At 42.1% G+C, this 20,033-nt stretch overlaps 1 protein-coding gene across 5 annotated transcripts in view; it reads right to left on the bottom strand.

Annotated features, from left to right (window-relative positions):
* CHST11 (carbohydrate sulfotransferase 11) overlaps positions 1-20,033 on the bottom strand; it is a 200,299-nt gene that overhangs the window by 135,433 nt on the left and 44,833 nt on the right. For 2 of the 5 annotated variants that reach the window (XM_079992949.1, XM_079992950.1), the window contains exon 2: positions 8,959-8,997. The exons of the other annotated variants lie outside the window; for them this stretch is intronic. In XM_079992949.1, coding sequence (XP_079849075.1) covers positions 8,959-8,997 — 39 coding nt within the window. The remainder of the gene's footprint in view (positions 1-8,958; positions 8,998-20,033) is intronic. 5 annotated transcript variants of the gene reach the window in all.

Below are 20,033 nucleotides of genomic sequence, written 5' to 3'. Positions count from 1 at the left end.
TTAAAACAGGTTTGGGGAGCCTTCAATCTGCAGCCAGATTAGGCCCACCAATACTATATCCCCACACCAAATGCCATATATATTTATTTAAACAATTTATATACTGAATAACTACAATAGCCTCTAAGTGGTTTATAAGGATACAACACAAAAAGTAAACAATCAGTTAAGCTACGAAATCAAACATCAATTAAAAATCCTGCTGTAAAAAAATATTCAGTAGGTGCTGGAAGTTCAACAGGGAGAGGGCCTGTTTGACCTCAGCTGGAAAGGAGCTCCACAAAATTGGGCCCACAATACTGAGGGATAGGAGTCATGCATTCAAGCCATGAGGGAACACTAACAGTGACTCTACAAAGATATTCAGGATCATGCAGAGATATAAGGAATGAGGCAGCCCTTAAGGCAATGTTTTTTCAAACTTGGGTCTCTAGCTTTACTACAGCTCCCATCATCCCTAGCTAACAGGACCAGTGGTCAGGGATGATGGGAGTTGTACTCCTACAACAGCTGGAGACCCAAGTTTGAGAAACACTGCCTTAAGGAATCGTGGAGCAAAGTTGTTAAGCAAAGCTGCAAAATAGTGCAGTAACCTTGAGCTTGGCCCTGGTGTGGGGGAAGGCATTGAAAACTTTTGAGCACCCGAGTTATGTACTGATGAGAGCCTGTCTCCGTCAACAGTCTAGCTGCAGCATTTTGCTCCAACTAGAGCCTCCAGACCAGGTCCAAGGGCAACCCCACACAGAGTGTGTTAAGGTAACCTCAAGTCTTGAGGTTATCAATGCATAGGTCACAAGAGCCAGACTATCCCTGACCAAAATTGCTGTACCATGTCACAAGTGGAACAGGTAAAGTTGGGGTTGCACAGGTTCCCTGGCAAGCTGGGGTTGCATTCAGTGCCTTTTAAATGTTATGCCAAATGCAAGCCCTGGTGGTATTTGTTCCACTATTTCTGGTTCATGAATAGGACTCAAGAGGCAGCTCTTATGTAAAACACTTGGGTTTATAATTGGTTCAGCAGCAGACCTCCAAATGGCAAAACACAAATAAGTACAGCATAACTAAAAGAAACAAAGCTTAAATGTGTTACGTCCATGGAACTATTCAAGCATGTGAATTTTCAAATTAGCATATAAGGATTTGCAGGACCTACTTTTGATAACTACGCCTTCTAATCCTGCAGAATAACTTAACACATTTTTGTGTTTCAGAGAAATAAAAAGGTGGAATAAGATCTACAAAACTTTGAATGTTCCTGGGATTATGAAAATAAAAGCATTGTTAATACACTTGAAGTGTTTTCTCGCCATAGTCAAATTAATAACTGTACTTTCCTTTGACTACTTTAACAAAAGAGAAGGGGAAATAGTCAGATACACTTTTTGGCAGCAAGTTCATGGCCAAAGCAATGCTCCCAAGCCCACACAACAATTTAACAACCTACTGTGAAAGCAAATAAGGAGTTCTAAAATGGAAACAGCTAAGCACCAGATTCCCACGGCCCTGGAATCTCTCTCTTCCCTCTACTAGACTATTTTAAAAAGAATCAGTGTCATCCCTAGAAGGACCAGAACATGGTAGAAACGCAGACATACAATAGTTTTTTGAATTACCATCCAATATACGGATTTCGCTCTTGGGGAGCCAATAGGGTCCTGGCTGGCCTTACCTAATGGATGCTTCAAGCTTGCTCCTCCATTGTGCGCAATATATTGTAAAGAGAAGCCATGCAAACACAGGTAATGTGATTTCTAGGACCCAACCACCCAACTGACCTTGGCTACATTGCTGCCTCTGGCCTCTCAAATCATCATTTGCTAATGTAGCTCTTGACTTCAGCCTGACCTGGGCTACATAATCACAACTGTCAAGAGACTGAATTCCCCATTCAGTTTAATAAAACAAGTACTTAATATATATAAAGTATATTTCTGAACAGGAACACCACAGGATTCTCTCCAAGACAGCACTGTAAAGATGCAACAAAATGAGTTAGCCACTCAACTTGTTTGTTTTTAAAAACCCAAGACTTCCTTCCTTCAGACTATCTTGAGGTAAACTAACCTTGTTTTTGCTTTAGTGTGATCCTTTTAAAAAATGGTTACTACTTGCCCCTTTAGCACAGTGATAGGGAACCTGTTGCCCTTCGGATGTTGTTGGGTTCCAACTCACAGAATGGCCAGCCAGAATGGCAAAGGGTCAGGGATGATGGGAACTGTAGTTCAGCACCTTTACGCTGTTCTTCTACTGGCAAATGCACCACCACCCATCCTCCTCTGCCTGCTGTGTAAAAAAAGTGGTCTAATGGGTAGGGAATGAAACAGAGTGCAGTAGGTATGCCTTGGAGTTGTTAAAGGAGGATACAATATCCAACGTGGTAGCCCCATTTATAAATTGCTATCCTCTACTGCTACCATAGGGACGCGGGTGGCGCTGTAGGTTAAACCACAGAGCCTAGGACTTGCCAATCAGAAGGTCGGCGGTTCGAATCCCCACAACGGGGTGAGCTCCCATTGCTCGATCCCTGCTCCTGCCAACCTAGCAGTTCGAAAGCACGACAAAGTGCAAGTAGATAAATACCGTATTTTTCGCTCTATAACACGCACCTGACCATAACACGCACGTAGTTTTTAGAGGAGGAAAATCCGTAGGCATGCCACCCGTAGGCATTTCCTCCATAACACGCACAGACATTTCCCCTTACTTTCTAGGAGGAAAAAAGTGAGTGTTATGGTGCAAAAAATACGGTAGGTACCGCTGCGGCAGGAAGGTAAACGACGCTTCTGTGCGCTGCTCTGGTTCGCCAGAAGCAGCTTAATCATGCTGGCCACATGACCCGGAAGCTGTACGCCAGCTCCCCTGGCCAATAAAGTGAGATGAGCGCCGCAACCCCAGAGTCGGTCACGACTGGACCTAATGGTCAGGGGTCCCTTTACTGTTACCATAATTAAAGCTCTAACCATGTTCTCAACACTCCCCACCTCCTAGCAGCCACACAAAATGTCTCGCTGAAAACGAGTGACTACACATATGCAATAAAATGAGATTACAGTCAAATCTCGGTTCTCGAACAGCTCTGTTCCCGATTGTTTCAGCTCCCAAACGCTGAAAACCCCGAAGTAAATGCTCCAGTTTTCTAACGTTTTTCGAAACCCAAACATCCAATGCAGCTTCCACTTGAGTGCAAGAAGGTCTTCAACCAATTAGAAGCCACCCCTCGGTTGTCGAATATTTCGGAAGTCGAACGGTCTTCCGGAACAACCGAGGTTTGACTGTATTTAATTGCTTTGTATGCAAACCTGGCTTCCGAATAAACATTGTGGATGAAAGAACCAAAATGGTGCTAGTGAGGGTTTTTTTGGTTTTTTAAGTAGCGTCTGACAAATGCTCAGCTGTAGGATATGATGGTTTTATGAAGCAAGGAGAAATTCCCTGTCCATAAATCACCCTTTTTCATTTTTTCATTTAGTTTTTTTTAATGTTGCTTCAGCCTTGGTAGAAATAAATTTTTAATACCTGAGCTCCTGTAACCCGACAAAGCATTTGTTAGATGCACTGTGCTCAGTCAGCCTTATTTCGCTCCCTCCTGAATGAAGGTATGAGAAAATGGATGTGTACTGGCTGGGATCAGACAAGCCATTTGATTCCAGCCAAAGGGCTTTGGTGAGCTACCTGTCAAGCAGTAAATCATCTGCCTGCGGAGGGAGGGGAGCACACTCCTCCGCTCGAAGGTGACTCTTGAGAACAGCGGTCAGCTATGAATCAAATCCCCATTACATCACCAACTTCTGCGTTTTAGGGATTTTCTTCCTTTCCTGTCGCTGCGTCTGTCTGCGTTGCAGCTTTTCGCGGTGAAGCAATTACGAGTTCGTTGGAAGGGTGCCAGGAATTTCCCCAAAGAGGCGTGCTGCCTACATCCCTAATCATTCTCTCCTATTCTGCATATATGGCATTAGCCATGAATCTCAAACATCCCTTGCACCACGGACCCAAAAGGTCATAGGCACTCTCTATAAAAGGAAAGTGTGAAGGATCTTCTGCTGTCCTAATACCTACACCATATGTTGGATTCACCATATACAGTGAGTTTCAACACATTTACACGTTGGTTTCTTTTCATTTACTTGACAAGATTTATATGCTGTTTAATTGACAGAAACCTCTGATTGGTTTACAAGAGGCGACGTAAGATCTTCATTAGAAAAATAGCAACCAAATTGAAAGCTAAAAATACAATTGACATAAAATGTAGCAAAATATTAAAAAGGCCAGGAGTTTCAAAGCAAATATGCATAATAAACTGCATGTTAAAATTACTTGTGTGGATAGACTTGGGGAGGGGGGATCAGTTAGCAGGTGCCAAAAACAATAAAACAGAGATATATGAATGGGCAAAAGAGGCAGGTTCCAGGGAGTAGGTGCTACCACAACAGAGGATCAACTCCTTGCAGATGCAGAACTGCCAGTTCCTTGTACTCAGTGATATTTTTCTAGAAAAAATATGTGTCGGAACTCACCATGAACACCTCCCTCGTTCCCTTAGAATGGCAATAACACCCACCTGAGAGGTGCTGGAACTGAGCTCTGGTGAGTTCTGGCTGAAAAAAAGCCCTGCTTATACTCTAAATTAATTTCGAGTGTGTGTGCATGCATTATGGTATGTTGTCTACCTGTGGAGATAAATTTAGCTGTTTGCCAAAGAACCCTGGAAATCGTGATTTGGTGATAGCAAAATTAGGCGTTCAGCAGCAGATCCAAGTATGGTCCAACAGGTACAGAGGGGCATGAAGAGGATTTAATCTCAAGCTAAGGGGGAAGAAGCACATAAACCCTTCTGCCTGTGGTTTTTCCTCACAATTCTTCCCCTAGCTTCTTCCTGCCCCCTGCTACAAGGAGTTCTGGGTATGTTTTCCAACATTGTGACGAGTAATGACTCCAGGAAGGGAGTGGCAAGGGACAGGCAGTGGGTGCACAGAGGCAAAGTACAGTCTCTCCCACCCTAAATTCCTGCATCTTGCCTCTATTTTGTAGCTATTCAGTGGCAACCAGGATTCCCAGACCTGGCACTGAATGTCTAATTCCAGCCATCCTGCTGCCTGCTTAAATATATTGCAGACTCTGAGTTCCCATGAGACCCAATAACCATTCTTTTTTGTGATTTGCTTTAAGGAGAAGGTTGAGGGTTGTATTTGGAACCTGTCATAAATTTCTTACGCAGAGGAAGGTTAAATGTGGCAGGTTAAATGTGTGACTAGGATACCCTTAAGGTTTATGACCGTTTCAAAACATTATGGCAAAGCTTATGAAGCTTACATATTAGATTCAAGTCAGTCACCAACTGTCAGGCAAATTTAGTGAGGACCGGCCATTTTTCATCTGCTGCTAAATGGGTAAGTATGTTAAGAATATCTATCCATCCATTTTTAAAACAATGTATTCTACTAATCAAAATAAAATGACAACAAAAAAAGCAGTGTAGAGTTTTGTCCCTTTCCTTTTTTTCTGTAATCAATCACTGCAGTTTAAGGTAAAGACAAACATTTATTCAAAGTGAAGAAGTGGTTAGGCTGAACATATGCTCACTTCATGCCAAAGTGAGCATTTCTTTTCAGGGCAAAGGAAATGTGCTCAGACCAGGTCCACCGTACTACATCAACATATATTTTTTTTAAATCAAAGTGTCCAATATATACTAGGCACTGCATCACAAGTAGTAAAAGGTTCACCGGCTCACCCCTCTTAAGACTACCTTCTACACAAAGTGATCTAGTACAACAGTGCTAGCAAACATGGTGCCCTCCATGTTCATTAACTTCAATGGGTCTACTCTCGAGCAAAACATTGCTGCATACTATCCAGTATGAGACCTGCATCTGATTTACATCTGATTTGCCAAAGTTAAATCCATAACTGAGCCTATTTCTCCACTCCACGCACATGCTATATGGCCTTGTAAACAAAACACTCATTACTGAAGCCTTCCCCTGTGCCTGTACGTACCTTGCTTATCTTATCTCACACCTAGAGACCCTTGGAGCAACTTGAACAGAAAAGTTGAAAGACGGGGGACTTGAAAATGCATTACGTAATCATATTGCTAGAAACTGCTTTCCCTATTCTATTAATATGTTGGTGGTTCTGGTAGTGTTTTTGTTATCCAAAAATGACGGGTGTCAAGCAAAGAAGTGAAGAGGACTGAGGGTAATAAAACTTATTTACGGAAGGGCAGAGCAAAATGATAAATGAAGTAGTCAAGTCCATTCATATGACCTTCTTAGGGCATGCACAGCTGTGTTTTCAACCCACGGTGACTGTTAGACATTCTGCATGGCCCAGACTGCATGCAGCAGGTTTTTAATCCATTGCAGCTGGTGTTTTCTTAGTGGTTCTGGTTGTGCTAAAACACAACCCACCCAAGGTCAGCAGTCACACATGGACCTCAACCTACAACAATATAGCTAACTCAGTATGGGCCTACGAAGGCCAGAGCTGATACACCTGTGTGTAAGGTAAAGGTAAAGGGACCCCTAACCATTAGGTCCAGTCGTGACTGACTCTGGGGTTGCGACGCTCATCTCGCTTTATTGGCCGAGGGAGCCGGCATACAGCTTCCGGGTCATGTGGCCAGCATGACTAAGCCGCTTCTAGCGAACCAGAGCAGCGCATGGAAACGCCGTTTACCTTCCCGCCAGAGCGGTACCTATTTATCTACTTGCACCTTTACGTGCTTTCGAACTGCTAGGGTGGCAGGAGCAGGGACCGAGCAACGGGAGCTCACTCCGTCACGGGGATTCAAACTGCCGACCTTCTGATTGGCAAGTCCTAGGCTCTGTGGTTTAACCCACAGCACCACCCATGTCCCTGCACCTGTGTGTACGTTCCTTTAAATAAGACTTTTGATTGGTCTTATTACTGCTGCTTAGGCTACTGAGCAAGTAAGTGAAGAATTGTTAGCAAACAATCAAGTTTCCCAACAAACCTGGTAGCTGCCTCTCAGGTTCTGTGGAAGAAGATTAGCTTGGATCCTAAAATAAGAACCTTTTTCCTACAACTACCTGCCCCACAAAAAAGCCTCTATGAAAAATCAAGGTCCTCTCTGAAGCAATGTGGGATGGAGCATTAAGAGAGGAAGAAGTGGACTCTGACAGCAGTTCCCTCCTGAGGAGCAAACTTCTCTGCTTCCCCTTCGCTCATTTGGCAGGGAAGCCAAGGGAAATCCTTCCCTTGCCACGGGCTCTGTTTCTTATCCTGAACTGAACCGCCTCTCCTCCCACTTTCATCCATAAAGGAACTCAGAGCACAGAGGTTTCCTTTTTTGTGCTCGTGTTCATTCGCTCCATTTAAAGCAGATGTTATTCCTAAAGACAGCTGCTAAATTATACCAAGATCAACTGCTAACCGGCTACTGCCATAGATAGTCATGACTAAGGCTACTGTTTGTGCCACATTTTTCTTATATGGAACAAACTGAGTTGGCACCAGTGGACACTCTGAGAAAAGACTATGCTGCATATGCTGTATGCATTTCCTGAAGTTGCCCAAGATGTCAAAAGTTAGTATAACCATAATCTGCTGTGCAAACTTGAGAAATGAGAGAAATCTGTAATCACTGTAAAGAGAAGAGCAAGTAAATACAACACAGCCAATTCTACTTTTCTTACATTTACATCCCACTTTTCTGCTATCATAGACCCCCAAGGCAGTGTAAACATAGTTTCCAAGTGGCCATACATCCAAGCACTGACCAGACTCTGATCTGCTGTCAGGGACTGGCTGGTCAAAGAGGAATGAGAGACACCAGCTGGGGAATCCCCAAGCAAAACCCCAGAGGTGTAAGGCTCAGAGCCAGGGGATTGATTGTGGGACACAGAGGAGCTGTCAGAGGGAGAAGATTGGTGGGAGGTGGTGTCGGAAGCTGAAAGAGCAACAGGGTTTAGTGAGCAGGCAGAGCCTGTGACAGGGAACAGTTCAGACTCTGAGGCTGAAGCAGAGATGGAGCATCATGCTGAAGAATCCAGGGAGTCTCTCCCTCCTGCTGTGACAAGCTCCCCTTCCCGCTGGTCTCCAAGAACATGCAGAGTAATGAGAAAAGCAGAGCAGAGGTCAGAGGTGGACAGACACAGTTTGAGACTGCTTGGGGAACATCCTGAAGGTTTTAAGGGTGGTAGAAGGCCTTCAATCCTGGGAACTGCTCCATAGGGGCAAGACCTATTGGAAAGGGTTGCTGAGACCACCAGGCTGAGTTGTATTTTGTTTCCTTAAATAAAGACTTAACTTCACCAGCATCATATTTCTTCCTTTCTTGCTGACCTGGGTCTGACCCCTGCTTAGCTTCAACAAGGGCCTTATATGCCTTCAGCCTATATGCTGGGGCCTTGTTTGGCCAGTTTCTTTGGTTTTGAATTATCTTTACCTCCTCTGGGAATACAATATATTATTGCACTGCGCTGCAATTACCTAAATATTCCACACTCAACATCTGCATAAAGCAGACAGGTTTTGTTCATGCCAGCCACATGGATGCCAGGGGTCTCTGCCCCTACTCACCACAATTCTTCATCCAGGCAAGCACGGGACCTCCACACAGTTCAAGTCCTTAAGTGCTTTTGCCTAGCTAGAATCAGGAAAGCAAAGAGAAGAGGTCTGGCTTAGGTGAGAGGTCTGGTTTAAGGAGAGGTATGTAGCTTGGATGGGGTACTGAGGGTCATATATTGAAACCTGGAGGGCCACACTTGGCCCTCAGTCCTGAGGTCCTCCTTACTTCAGGCATTTAGCCAAAACCTGATTGTTTTGGAAGGCCTTCAGCCGAAGAAAACTGAAGGTTGTTTTCTTCTGTAACTTCACTTTAGGGTTTTTTTAGAGTTTTATGAGTTCCCCATTTTTGCTGATTTTCCTTTTTTAAGCAGATTCCATTTTTTTATGGTTGCTTAATACATTTTGTGAAGTTGATTTTCTTACATGTCTGTTTGATTGTTGTAAGACGCTTCAATTTTCTTTCTGGGGAGAAAGCAGGATATAAGTTTTATAAATAAGTAAAAGAACTGCAAGTATTTTGTATGATTCACTTTGCTAATATGTGTATAATTACAGCACAGAAAAAAATATGAATGGGGGAATTCTAACTCAGATAACAGATTAAGCTAGGGGCAGCCAACAGAAGTTGGCTAACTCTGGCTCCCATCGACCTAAGCCAGCATGGTCAATGGGTGTGGGATGATGGGAGTTGTAGTCCAACAAAAGCTAGAAGACAGGAAGTTCTCAATCTGTGGGTTAAGCTCTAGTGCAAGCAACATGCAACACATTTCAAACTAGCTGAAAAGAGATACATTGCTTTTCTTAGAGCCTAAACATCTATCTAGCCCTTCCAGATACATTTCTGTATTTGGGGCTGCCACAGAAAGTAATAATAATGCAGAATATGCCCTCAGATTGACACTGGGCCTATAAAATGCCATGGAAAAACAGCAGATTACTATCCAGAGAGCTGCAACTGTTGCTGTACCTCGAGCACACTTACATGGTGCATAGGCTATATAAATCATGCCTTTTTATTAGAACTAGCCAGAGAGTTCATACAAAGCAGGAATCTCAAATACCAAAAACAAATGTCTTACTCTCAGGCTTTATGCAAAGCTTTCTATTAAAATCACCAGGGCTGCACATGCATAATAGAGGGAGACATAAAAACACCACTTCAAATGATCAATAGTAGAATAAAAAGCAGGTCTCACTTCTGAGAAGTGAACTATGATATGAGTTGAAAGGAATGGGATGCTGGAAATGATCCCGAGCCAATGGGATGTGGAGGGGCAAGAGTGCTAGACTATGATAAAGGGAGGAAGGCCTGGGTTCAGGTCTCCACTCAGCCGTAAATCTCACTTGGGTGGCTTTGAGCCAATTGCTCCTGCTAAAGCCCAACCTGTCTCACAGATGAAACTTGCAGGGTCGGCAAAGCCATGTGGTTCCCCTAACCTCCTTGGAAGTTGGGCAGGATGAAAAAACACACACACTATATATGTACAGTATATACAGTATATGCAGGTTACACCAAGAGTTTTCTCCCTCTGGTCCCAGAGGGGTCCCTGTACTTCAACGTCCTTGCTGAAGGATGTCAACACGCAAGTTCTAAGTTATAGAATCATAGAATTGTAGAGTTTGAAAGGACACCAAGGCAGTTCCAAGCCCCTGCAATGCAGGAAAGTCAACATGCACAGAGTCCTGCAGCAGCTTAGAGTTCTCGGAGTGTAAAGATAAGGCAATTCTCCAAGTCTTCTTCTCAGATGAGCTCTTTTCAAGGTGTTCCAGTAACTCCACCATTGCACAACTATCCACTCTTTTCTAATAAGAAACAATGACCCACAACCCACGCTGTAATTTGAGTTACGTGCCTAATCTGTCCAGTAGCACTGATAAGGAAGTCACCAGATTCGGGCCAGGTGCATTTTAGGAATGAGCCAGCTCTTTCCTCACTAATGGAATTAACACATTATTCCTTAACAACTTCTGTGTCATAACTGTAGAAAAACTGGGTCTATAGCACATTTGCTGTAAAAGTGCTATTACATGTTCATTCTTTGTCACAACAATCCTGTGAGAATTTACACAGAAAAGGATGATACTGGAGCCCACCTTAGGTATGACTGAACTCCCTGGGGACTCAAAGGCGTGTCACTATTTTGTGACAATTAGGTTGGTCTTAATAAAGGTATTTTCCAACTGTGAATTGGATGAAGGGAAGGTTCTACTTGACATACCTTTGCTTTTTTTGTTTATTAAATTCATGTTAAACTGTATCAAACACACATTTAATTCACTGATTGAATCCTTACGAGGCTTATTACTAAAAACAGTCTTGAGACAATATGAAAGTACAATGTTATCTTCTACACTGCACTTGCGATATTTAATTACATATCTCAACACAAAATATCTAATTTAAATGTGTATTTTATCTGAATATGCACATTTCTAAACACATCTTACTCTAAAATATGCATTTTAAACAACGTTTTGGCACCTTTTTGTAGCTGAGAGCTATGTTGCAAAATTCAGGTAAGTGTGAAATCTAAAGAATAATTAGTTTCCAACCTGAGTATTAGTTCAGGGGTTGCAGATCAGGTCAGTCTGCATCAGAATTCACAGAAACTGAATTCCTTAAGCATCTCTAGCTGTGACACAATGGAAAAATCAGCAGGGAAAGGAACTGTTGAAAGCACAAGAGTCCTTCCCAAAACACTTGTCAGCTGCAGAACTTACAACCGCTCTCTTAGGACAGAATGCAAGGGAAATCCACAACAACGAGGCAACAGGAGATCAAGGACACAGGAAATAAAGAGATAAAAGATGAAGAGGCTAATCTTATAAAACACACACTGGCCTACAGAACACGAACAAGAATTTATTCAGGTGGGTGAAGCAAGTTAAGTAGCAAAGAGAATAAATATCAGGTGAAATTGTATTTTTTTTTTTTTCAGAAGTGCGAGCTCTGACCAGCAAACAGAGATTAAAACAGGGGTCCAAATGCTTTCAAGGCAGTCTGAATCATACAGGAACAAAGATAACAATCCACAGAGGAACAGAGACCATGGGAATAGGGCTGCTTTCATTATTCTGGAATTTCACATCATGATGCCGTAGCATTCTGAAGGCCACAGAAACTCAGCATACTGACATAAAGTGTATTGGCTGGCAGCAGACAGGTTTTTTTTTTAAAAAAAAAAGGAAAAGGAAAACGAAAAAGCACTATGTCACACAGTTCAAAGCCCCAAAGGTCTAAGAGAAGCTGATATCATGAGAAATTGTGCACAACATATAGAATCACAGACTTGTAGAGGTTCAACAAGTCCTACATGCTGCATGCAGGAATCCTGCACACAGCTGTCCCTGGGTGGGCTCAAACCACCAACCTTCTTGGCAATATAGATAACTTTATGTTGCAGAAGAAAAATGCAACCCACCAGAGGACTAAGGAGGAATCTAAACAGGTCGTGATCTTCCCAATGGCAGCTTCTGAGGGAGAAAACCAGGCACAGATTCAAAAAGAACTGGGAGACCAAACACAGCTCAATAAATCACCTATTAGAAGTTCTCAGCTGCCTTGTGTTCTACAGTGGCTAATGCTCAGAGACATAACTGAAGGGAGCAACCACTCCTCAATCAGTTACCAAGCCAGCTGTGCATTGTTGAATGCAAGAGACAGAAACACTGTCTCTTATGAATTATTAAAATAGACAAATGTAGCAAGATTGGTATTAAGATGTCAACATTTACATCTTATATGGAAAAAGTAAGAAAGATTCAACCAGGATTCTTATATGTGCAAGTCTATGCAAGATCCAAAGCAGATGTATTTCAAAGCCACCATTTATAATGTTAAAGCCACTGGTATCTAATGAATGGAGCCACCACTGTTTTTTCTTTATTTCCTTTTTTATTGAAATGGATTTTGCTCAATTTGAACAAAGTGTGCTAGTTTGGGCACTTTCCGAATACTGCACAGTTTGAACCTATTCTGTAATTGATAAGATCGGTGCAACCCTTTAAATGTTACTCAGGCAACTTTTCAGTGTGTAGCTCCTGTGGAGGGAAGCTGTTCAAAATGACTCAACCACATGAGTGGGACTCAATTGTGCAGGATCTGAATAGGACCACAGAACTGTCACCTTGCTTGAAAAAATGGGGGTCATTCTATGTTGCATATGGCTGGGTCATTTTAAAAGGTGTCCAAACTTTGCAAGAGAAGCTCACAACAAAATGGAAAAGTGACTCCCACACAGCTAAAAACTGACATTTAAAAGGGGGTCTGGAAGGATTTAGTTTTGAAGCATTTATCTTTGTGGATGACATGGTTTCAATAAATTGGTAGCAGTTTTACTAAGTTTTACTCAGAACAGACCCACTGAAATTGATGGACATGACTAAGGCCCTATCTGCAGTATGCACCTAAACTAGTATCATAACACTCTAAACAGCCATGGCTTCCCCCAAAGGATGCTGGGAGCTGTAGTTTGTTAAGGGTGCCGAGTGTTGTTTGGAGGTCCATATTCCCTTCACAGAGCTACCATTCTCAAAATTATCTGTGAAGAGGAATAGGTTGTTAAACCACTCTGAGAATTTCAGCCCTGTGAGGGGAGCACATGTCTCCTATCAACTCTCAACACTCTTAACACACTACATTTCCCAGGATTCTTTGGGGGAAACCATGACTGTTTAAAGTCATGTTCATCAATTTCAATAGGTCTGTTCTGAGTAAAACTTACCTGGCTACCATCCAATTTGTTCTTAGGTGATCTCTGATTTTACCACAGATTGAAATGTTGGGTAAGGTTTTGAGAATGTAATTCCATAGAGTAGCACAATCAAAAATCTTGATCGTGACTCTTGTTCTGTCGTCTTGCTAAGAGTTCTTGCAAAGTTCTTGCAAAGTGAAATAAAACCACACTATTTATCTTCTGAGAAGGAGAAAGCATGAGCTATTCTTATTACATGTTTTCAGAGACTACTTACACCCTTGGGAAGCGGAAAGAAGCAACCGAGTAGGATTTAATTTCTCAAAGAGATTTTCTTCCAGCTTTATGCATGCTTCTGCAAATCAGCCCCAACCATCTGGCTCAAGCAGATTTCATTGCCTTTGTATTTACAGTTGGGAGATTTGGGGGGGGGGGAATACAAAACCGGAGATCCTTGGACTGCGAGTGCCAGGAATACGTCATCAATACATGCAGATACGTACATAGGAAAGAGTCTTGCAGCACCTTAAATGTTAGCAAATGTCTTTATTGCACAAATCAGCCTTTCCCAACCTGTTCCCATCCAGATGTTTTGGACTCCAACTCCCTGGCTGGCTGGGAATGATGTGGTTCAAAACATCTGGAGGGCACGGGGTGGGGAAGGCTGGCATAAGCTTTTGTGCGTTGCATGACGCACAAAGCGTTGTCCTGAGAATACAGTATAACCACAATTCAGAATCACCGTCCTTAAGGCGTCACAAGACTCCTTTGTTGTTTTGGCTGCCAACATGGCTATTCCTCTGGATGTTATTTAAACGATCAACACTCATTCAAGGATCGAAACAACTTTTTAAAATGGGAAGCTTCACATGGGCATACAAAATTATAAACAGCTTGTGCGGGAAAGCATGCAAATGTTGCTTCTCTCATTAGAAAGAATACAGTGCAACTATAATTTTGTCTTTTAATAGTATTTTGGAATAGTAAATGCATTACTTTCTCTATACAAAGCAATGTCATGTTTTCACTGAAGACGTCAGAAGCTTTCTGCACCTGGGATACTTATTCCACCATAACAAGATGTAAGTGCATCATTTCACCTTTTAGATGGTTTGCTTGAGACGAGCTCAAAGGTCTCACAGGGGAAGCCTTCACACTTGCCTTTCACAAGGCATGCCCCTCAGCTTTGCCTTCCTTCTCTGTTTTACTGAACACAGGGCTTTCTGACTTACAGTAGCTCTAACCACTAATATCTACGAGGCCTGTAAATATTATGTGGTGTCTTTAAAGTTAACACCCACTCCTAAAAAGCTCTGAGTTCCCTTAAAAGGAGGAAAAGCAAGAAGGGATGCTTGGAATTTAACATTGTGGCTTTCCTCAAATCAGAAACTTAATTCCTGACTGAATCTAAAACGCATCTCCTCTCCCTCAAATTCATCATGCAGCTGTAACAATGACAAATGTCCTCTCCTCCTCCTAGAAAATTGAATGTGTGCACACTCTTGCATCTATCTGCCTTCACTATAAACAGCAGGGCTGCTAAGCATGCTGGGCCCCTGTCAGAGTGATGACTTTGGTATGCAGTGCCTCAAACTGCTTTCTACAGAAGCACAGAATCCTTGTTCCCCTCCAATCATGGAATCACAGAACTGAAGAGCTGGGCGGGACCCCGATGGTCATCTAGGCCAACCCGCTGCAATGCAGGCGTCTCAACATGCGGTCCCTCATGCATTTGAAACCATATTGGACCCTGCTCAGCTTTCCGAAGGTGCTAGCAGGAGAAGCGAAAATCCGCTCGGACCCATGCTTTCTAGGCATGGGACAAGTGGAAGTGTGGAGGAGCCCAAATGCAGGGACAGCACTTCACCCACTCTGTTCCCTCTCATCACCATAAATAAATGAAGCAAATGCAGGAAGCCTCTGCAGAAGGCATGGAGGACCTGTGGCACTCCAGATATGGTTGGGAGCCCAGCTACCATCAGCCTCAGCAGGGATGATGGGGGTTGAAGTCCAGGAATACTGGTGGAGGACCACAGGTGTTCTCTGCCCCTGCTCTACAGGAAGGTAGGTAGATAGCATGACTGCACTCCCATCGGATAAACCTGGTGGGGGAATAGAAACTTGAATCAACAGACAAAATGATGGTCACACCATCTTTTCTCATAGCACGTGGATCCACTGCATAGTGTTTCATAGTGGTCCATAATTATGCTTGGCAGAAGAAGGAGCCCACCAGTTCAGTGTTGGAGAATAAGTTATTTGTCTATTTTTGGATCCTGCACAACACATCAAAAAGAACATATCCATCCTGAATTTGTCTGCTCAGGAATGGCAATGTGAAAATTCCCTTGGGGGGGCGGGTCATGCACAAACTCAAGAAAGAGTTACTAATTAAACTTAAGCACTGAAACTACTTTTGGCAAGAACTCCAAACCAAGTCGAAGTACACCTTTGATCCTATGGTCCTTCGGAAAAGACAGCCTGCACTTGAGTAAGAGGAAATTTACTGACAATATGGCTGCTAAAAATGCATTTTCTTTTTCTTTAGGGAGAGGAAGTCCAAAGAACAGATAGCAGATGAATCAAATGGTTTCATCATTAACAGTGTAAGGATTAATGATAAGCTTCACTGTGGAAATTGGCTGTGCACTGGAAAATTTGCAACACAACTCCTTTAGAAATTGCTTTGTGAACAAAAACAGAGCAACCTTCAACCCATGCATGACAGATAGAAATTTCCACAAAATATGATTGTAGGTCCTCTTGGGGTGGGGGGGGCTGGACTAGGAAGCCTCACCCTGATGATCAGGCACACAGAGGGTGGACTTCAACATAAAACTAAGGAGATTGTTCCATCAGTACAAGTGGGAGTCCTGCTGGCTTTACTAATAGAACCAAGTAGCTGAATCCAGTCCAAAGTGTTTGAATTATATTAAACGTATTATAGCACACTGTTTTTACAACATACAGTTTTTACAGTGGTTCAAATAGCTGATAACATTTGATAGATAGCAGTTTCCCCTGATGCACATGGAAGAAGCCAAACACCCTTGCAACTAATTAAGGGATGTTTTCAACTGGATTTTAAGCCACAGTCAATTAATAAATTAATCTGTTGATTAATGCTTTCAGGTCTAGTAATTTCATTAATTCCACAGCAACAGCAACTGACGTATGTCAGGCCTTAAGTTATGCTAGCTTGGAATCAGATGGTAATCGCTGAAAGCTTGGAACAGAACTTAGTTACTCATTATGGGCTTATGCCTCTCTTGCATTTTATATCAGCCACCCCCAGAAATACTTTACTTGAAAACATCCTCCAACTGGTTTCAAATGCCGCCAGCTTTGTAATGAAGAAAAGCCTCAAAATAACCAAATCCCAGCTGGTTTCCACCAAGCAACTTTAGCCAGTTACCCAAGGGCAGGTATATATAAAGTCACTGACCAAGCTTTGCAAATGTGCAAATACATAAACACTTTTCACGCATTACACTGGACATGTGGAGGGAAGGAAGCAGTTTGCATGTGCTGTTACATTCATTGTAAAACACTCATCTCTTTTAATGCCAGCAGGAAAGTGAGGGTTCCTGATTGTAGGGACAAAGTTGTGACCACATAAGAGTTATAGAAACGTAAGAGTTACAGAATGATAGAATTGTAGAGTTGGAAGGGACCCCAAGGGTCATCTAGCCCAACCCCCTGCAATGCAGGAATCTCAACCAAAGCATCCATGTCAGATGGCCACCCAGCCACTGCTTAAAAACCTCCAGTGAAGGACAGTCCACCATCTTCTAAGGGAGTCCATTCCAGTGTCGAACAACTCTTATTGTCAGAAATTTCTTCCTGATGCTTAGTCGAAATCTCATTTCTTGAAACTTGAATCTATTGGTTCGAGTCCTACTCACTGGAGCAGGAGAAAACAAGCTTGCTCCATCTTCCATGTCATAGCCCTATCATATCTCCTCTCAGTCTCCTCTTATCCAGGTTAAACATACCCAACTCCATCAGTTCCTCAATTCCAACTCCCTCAATTCCAAAGGCTTGGTTTCCAGGCCCTTGGCTGCCCACCTCTGCACACGTTCCAGCTTGTCAATATCCTTCTTAAACTGTGGTGCCCAGAACTGGACACAGTACTCCAGGTGTGGTCTGACCAAGGCAGAAGAGTGGAACTATTACTTCCCTTGATCTGAACACTATAGTGGTACGTCTAGTTACGAACTTAATATGTTTCGGAGGTCCATTCTTAACCTGAAACTGTTCATAACTAGAGGCGTGCTTTTGCTAATGGGGCCTCTTGCTGCTGCTGTGCCACCGGCACATGATTTTTGTTCTCATCCTGGGGCAAAGTTCTCAACTCAAGGCAACTCTTCCAGGTTAGTGAAGTTTGTAACCTGAGGCGTTTGTAACTCAAGGTACCACTGTATACTTCTATTGATGCAGTCTAGAATAGCATTAGCTTTTTTGTTGTTGTTGCATCACACTGTTGACTCATGTTAAGCTTGTGGTCCATAAGACCCCTAGATCCTTTTCACACGTACTACTAGTAAGCTAAGTGTCCCCCCATCTTATACTGGTGCCTAAGTGTAGAATCTGACATATGCCCTTACTGAAATTCCTTTTATTAGTTTTGGCCCAGTTCTCCAATCTGAATTCAGGTTTTGTCTTCTGATACATTAACTACCTCTCTGAGTTTGAGGTCATCTGCAAATTTGACGAGTATCCCCTCAAATTCCTTCATCCAAATCATGTATAAAGATGCTAAACAACAACACGGCACCAAGGACGGTGAGGAACCATTAGCAAGCACTCTTCGGGTTTGTTCCATCAACCAGCTACATTAAGTTGAGATTGGGAGCAGGGACAATGGGCAGCTCCATTCACCACCACCCCATGAGTTAAATATACGGACTGTGTTCAGAAATCCAACCATGGGTTGGGAAGCTTAGGAATGGTAAAATGAGATTGAATTTCTCAAAGAGATTTTCTTCTAGCTTGATGGTTGCTTCTGCCAAGTCAAAGAACACTTTTGCTTCCTCACAAAACCAGAACCACCAGATCATTCATTGCTTGCTCAAGCCATCCACCATATTTTTCAGTGTATAAGACTAGGTTTTGTCCCTAAAATAATGTCAAAGATTAGGGGGCATCTTATACTCTGGGCTATCTCCCCCCATTTTCTTAAATCTGAGTTCCCCCAAAACTCATACACGGGGGCATCTTATAGATGGGAAATGTGGTATGTTTTTTTCTTATTAAACTTACTTTGAGGTCTCAAAGAGGTGCTGGGAAAGACTGCTGAGATTTTAGGAAGTCCTCCTGTCAAGTGTAGTCAGTTCCTTAGTACACAACTTAGTACACTTTGTGTAACAACAGTCTGTTAGCCAAATTATCATTATTCTTCTGTAGAATGACTGACACTTAGCAAAAACATAATCCCTGATCAAAACTTGGATAGGGCTCCTGGTTCTCTAATCTAAGCCATGTCTCACAAAAACACTTTACCAACTAAAATGGAAGTATGACCATTGACCAAAACCATGGCCAGGCTGCAGCTTTCCTGATCCATGGAGGCCCCTACTGAGCAGTGAAATTTTCGCAGTAAAAAGACATTTATTCTTAATTAGAGGTTTTGCAGTTCCAAGCAAACAGCAACTATAGGATCACCACATGTGCCACCCAGACACAGGTTTAACTCCTCATCTGCAATTTGTCAGAACTAAGCCTCTATCATGGTTATTACAAAGAATAATCTTCCCCTATCTCTTACCCATTTAATTTTTAAGAAAAGGTATTGATTCTAAAGAACAAACAAAACAGGTTTCTAGCTGATTTCCATAACCTTCCATTCCCCCAAATGTGTTGTTTAATTTCCACAATTCAATTCATGGGCAGAAGAAAGGAAAAACATTGAGCTTTGTTTGTTTCCAAATATGTGCTCCTATAGGGAGATAATGGCATATTTCAGCTATAGTACCTATATTCAATCAGACAGGGACAATTAATTTTTCACTCAGGAGAGAATTTATGATGCATTATGAGAAGACACGAAACATTTCTCTTTTCCCACAGTGACAGTTACCCATTCATTACCTCAGGACACAAACTCATTATCTCAGGATGGAAGTCTCGCTGTCCTTATTTATACAGCACCATAAAACAGCATATTACTTTACAGACATAAAGACAGTGCCTGTGTTTTGAAAACAGGCCTAATTTTACAGCGTTCCCTCATATTAAATACTTAAATAGCATTTCCTCACATAATTATCTACCCTGAAGGAAAAAGAATTACCATCAGGTGTTAACCGAATGCAAGAAAAAGCTGAGGAATGTCAGGGAATGTGTCACTTTGTGGTGACTTTCCAATAATAAGAATAAGAATAAGAATTATATTTAGTCATCACAGAAGAATGCCCCAAAGTGACTTACAGCATAAAATATATTAAAGACATTAAAATATAAAACTATCATAAAAACACAATACCTGAACATGATCATCCAAGAATATTTATAAAAGGAAAAATCCTACTAAAAAAATAAGTACTAGTAGACCTTCCAAAGAGAGCTAGTTTCCTTCAACATTTTACCTCTTCTTTCCTCATCTGGAGACTAAAATACATTCTATATCAACACATATATGTTTATGTTAAGATATATATATATTAAAATAGGCTGTTGCTTAGCCCTTGCCCAGTATGTCCTTTCGAAAGCTCAAATGAAGAAGTATTCCACTCTCAAAATGTAGGGTGTAAACTAAGAAAATATTTAATAAAAATACATTTTTTAAAAAAAAAAGTATGATGA

Source organism: Podarcis cretensis (assembly GCF_951804945.1).
Source record: "Podarcis cretensis genome assembly, chromosome: 10".
In the NCBI taxonomy this organism is placed as follows: domain Eukaryota; kingdom Metazoa; phylum Chordata; class Lepidosauria; order Squamata; family Lacertidae; genus Podarcis; species Podarcis cretensis.
This window is presented reverse-complemented; position numbering and strand designations above follow the sequence as displayed.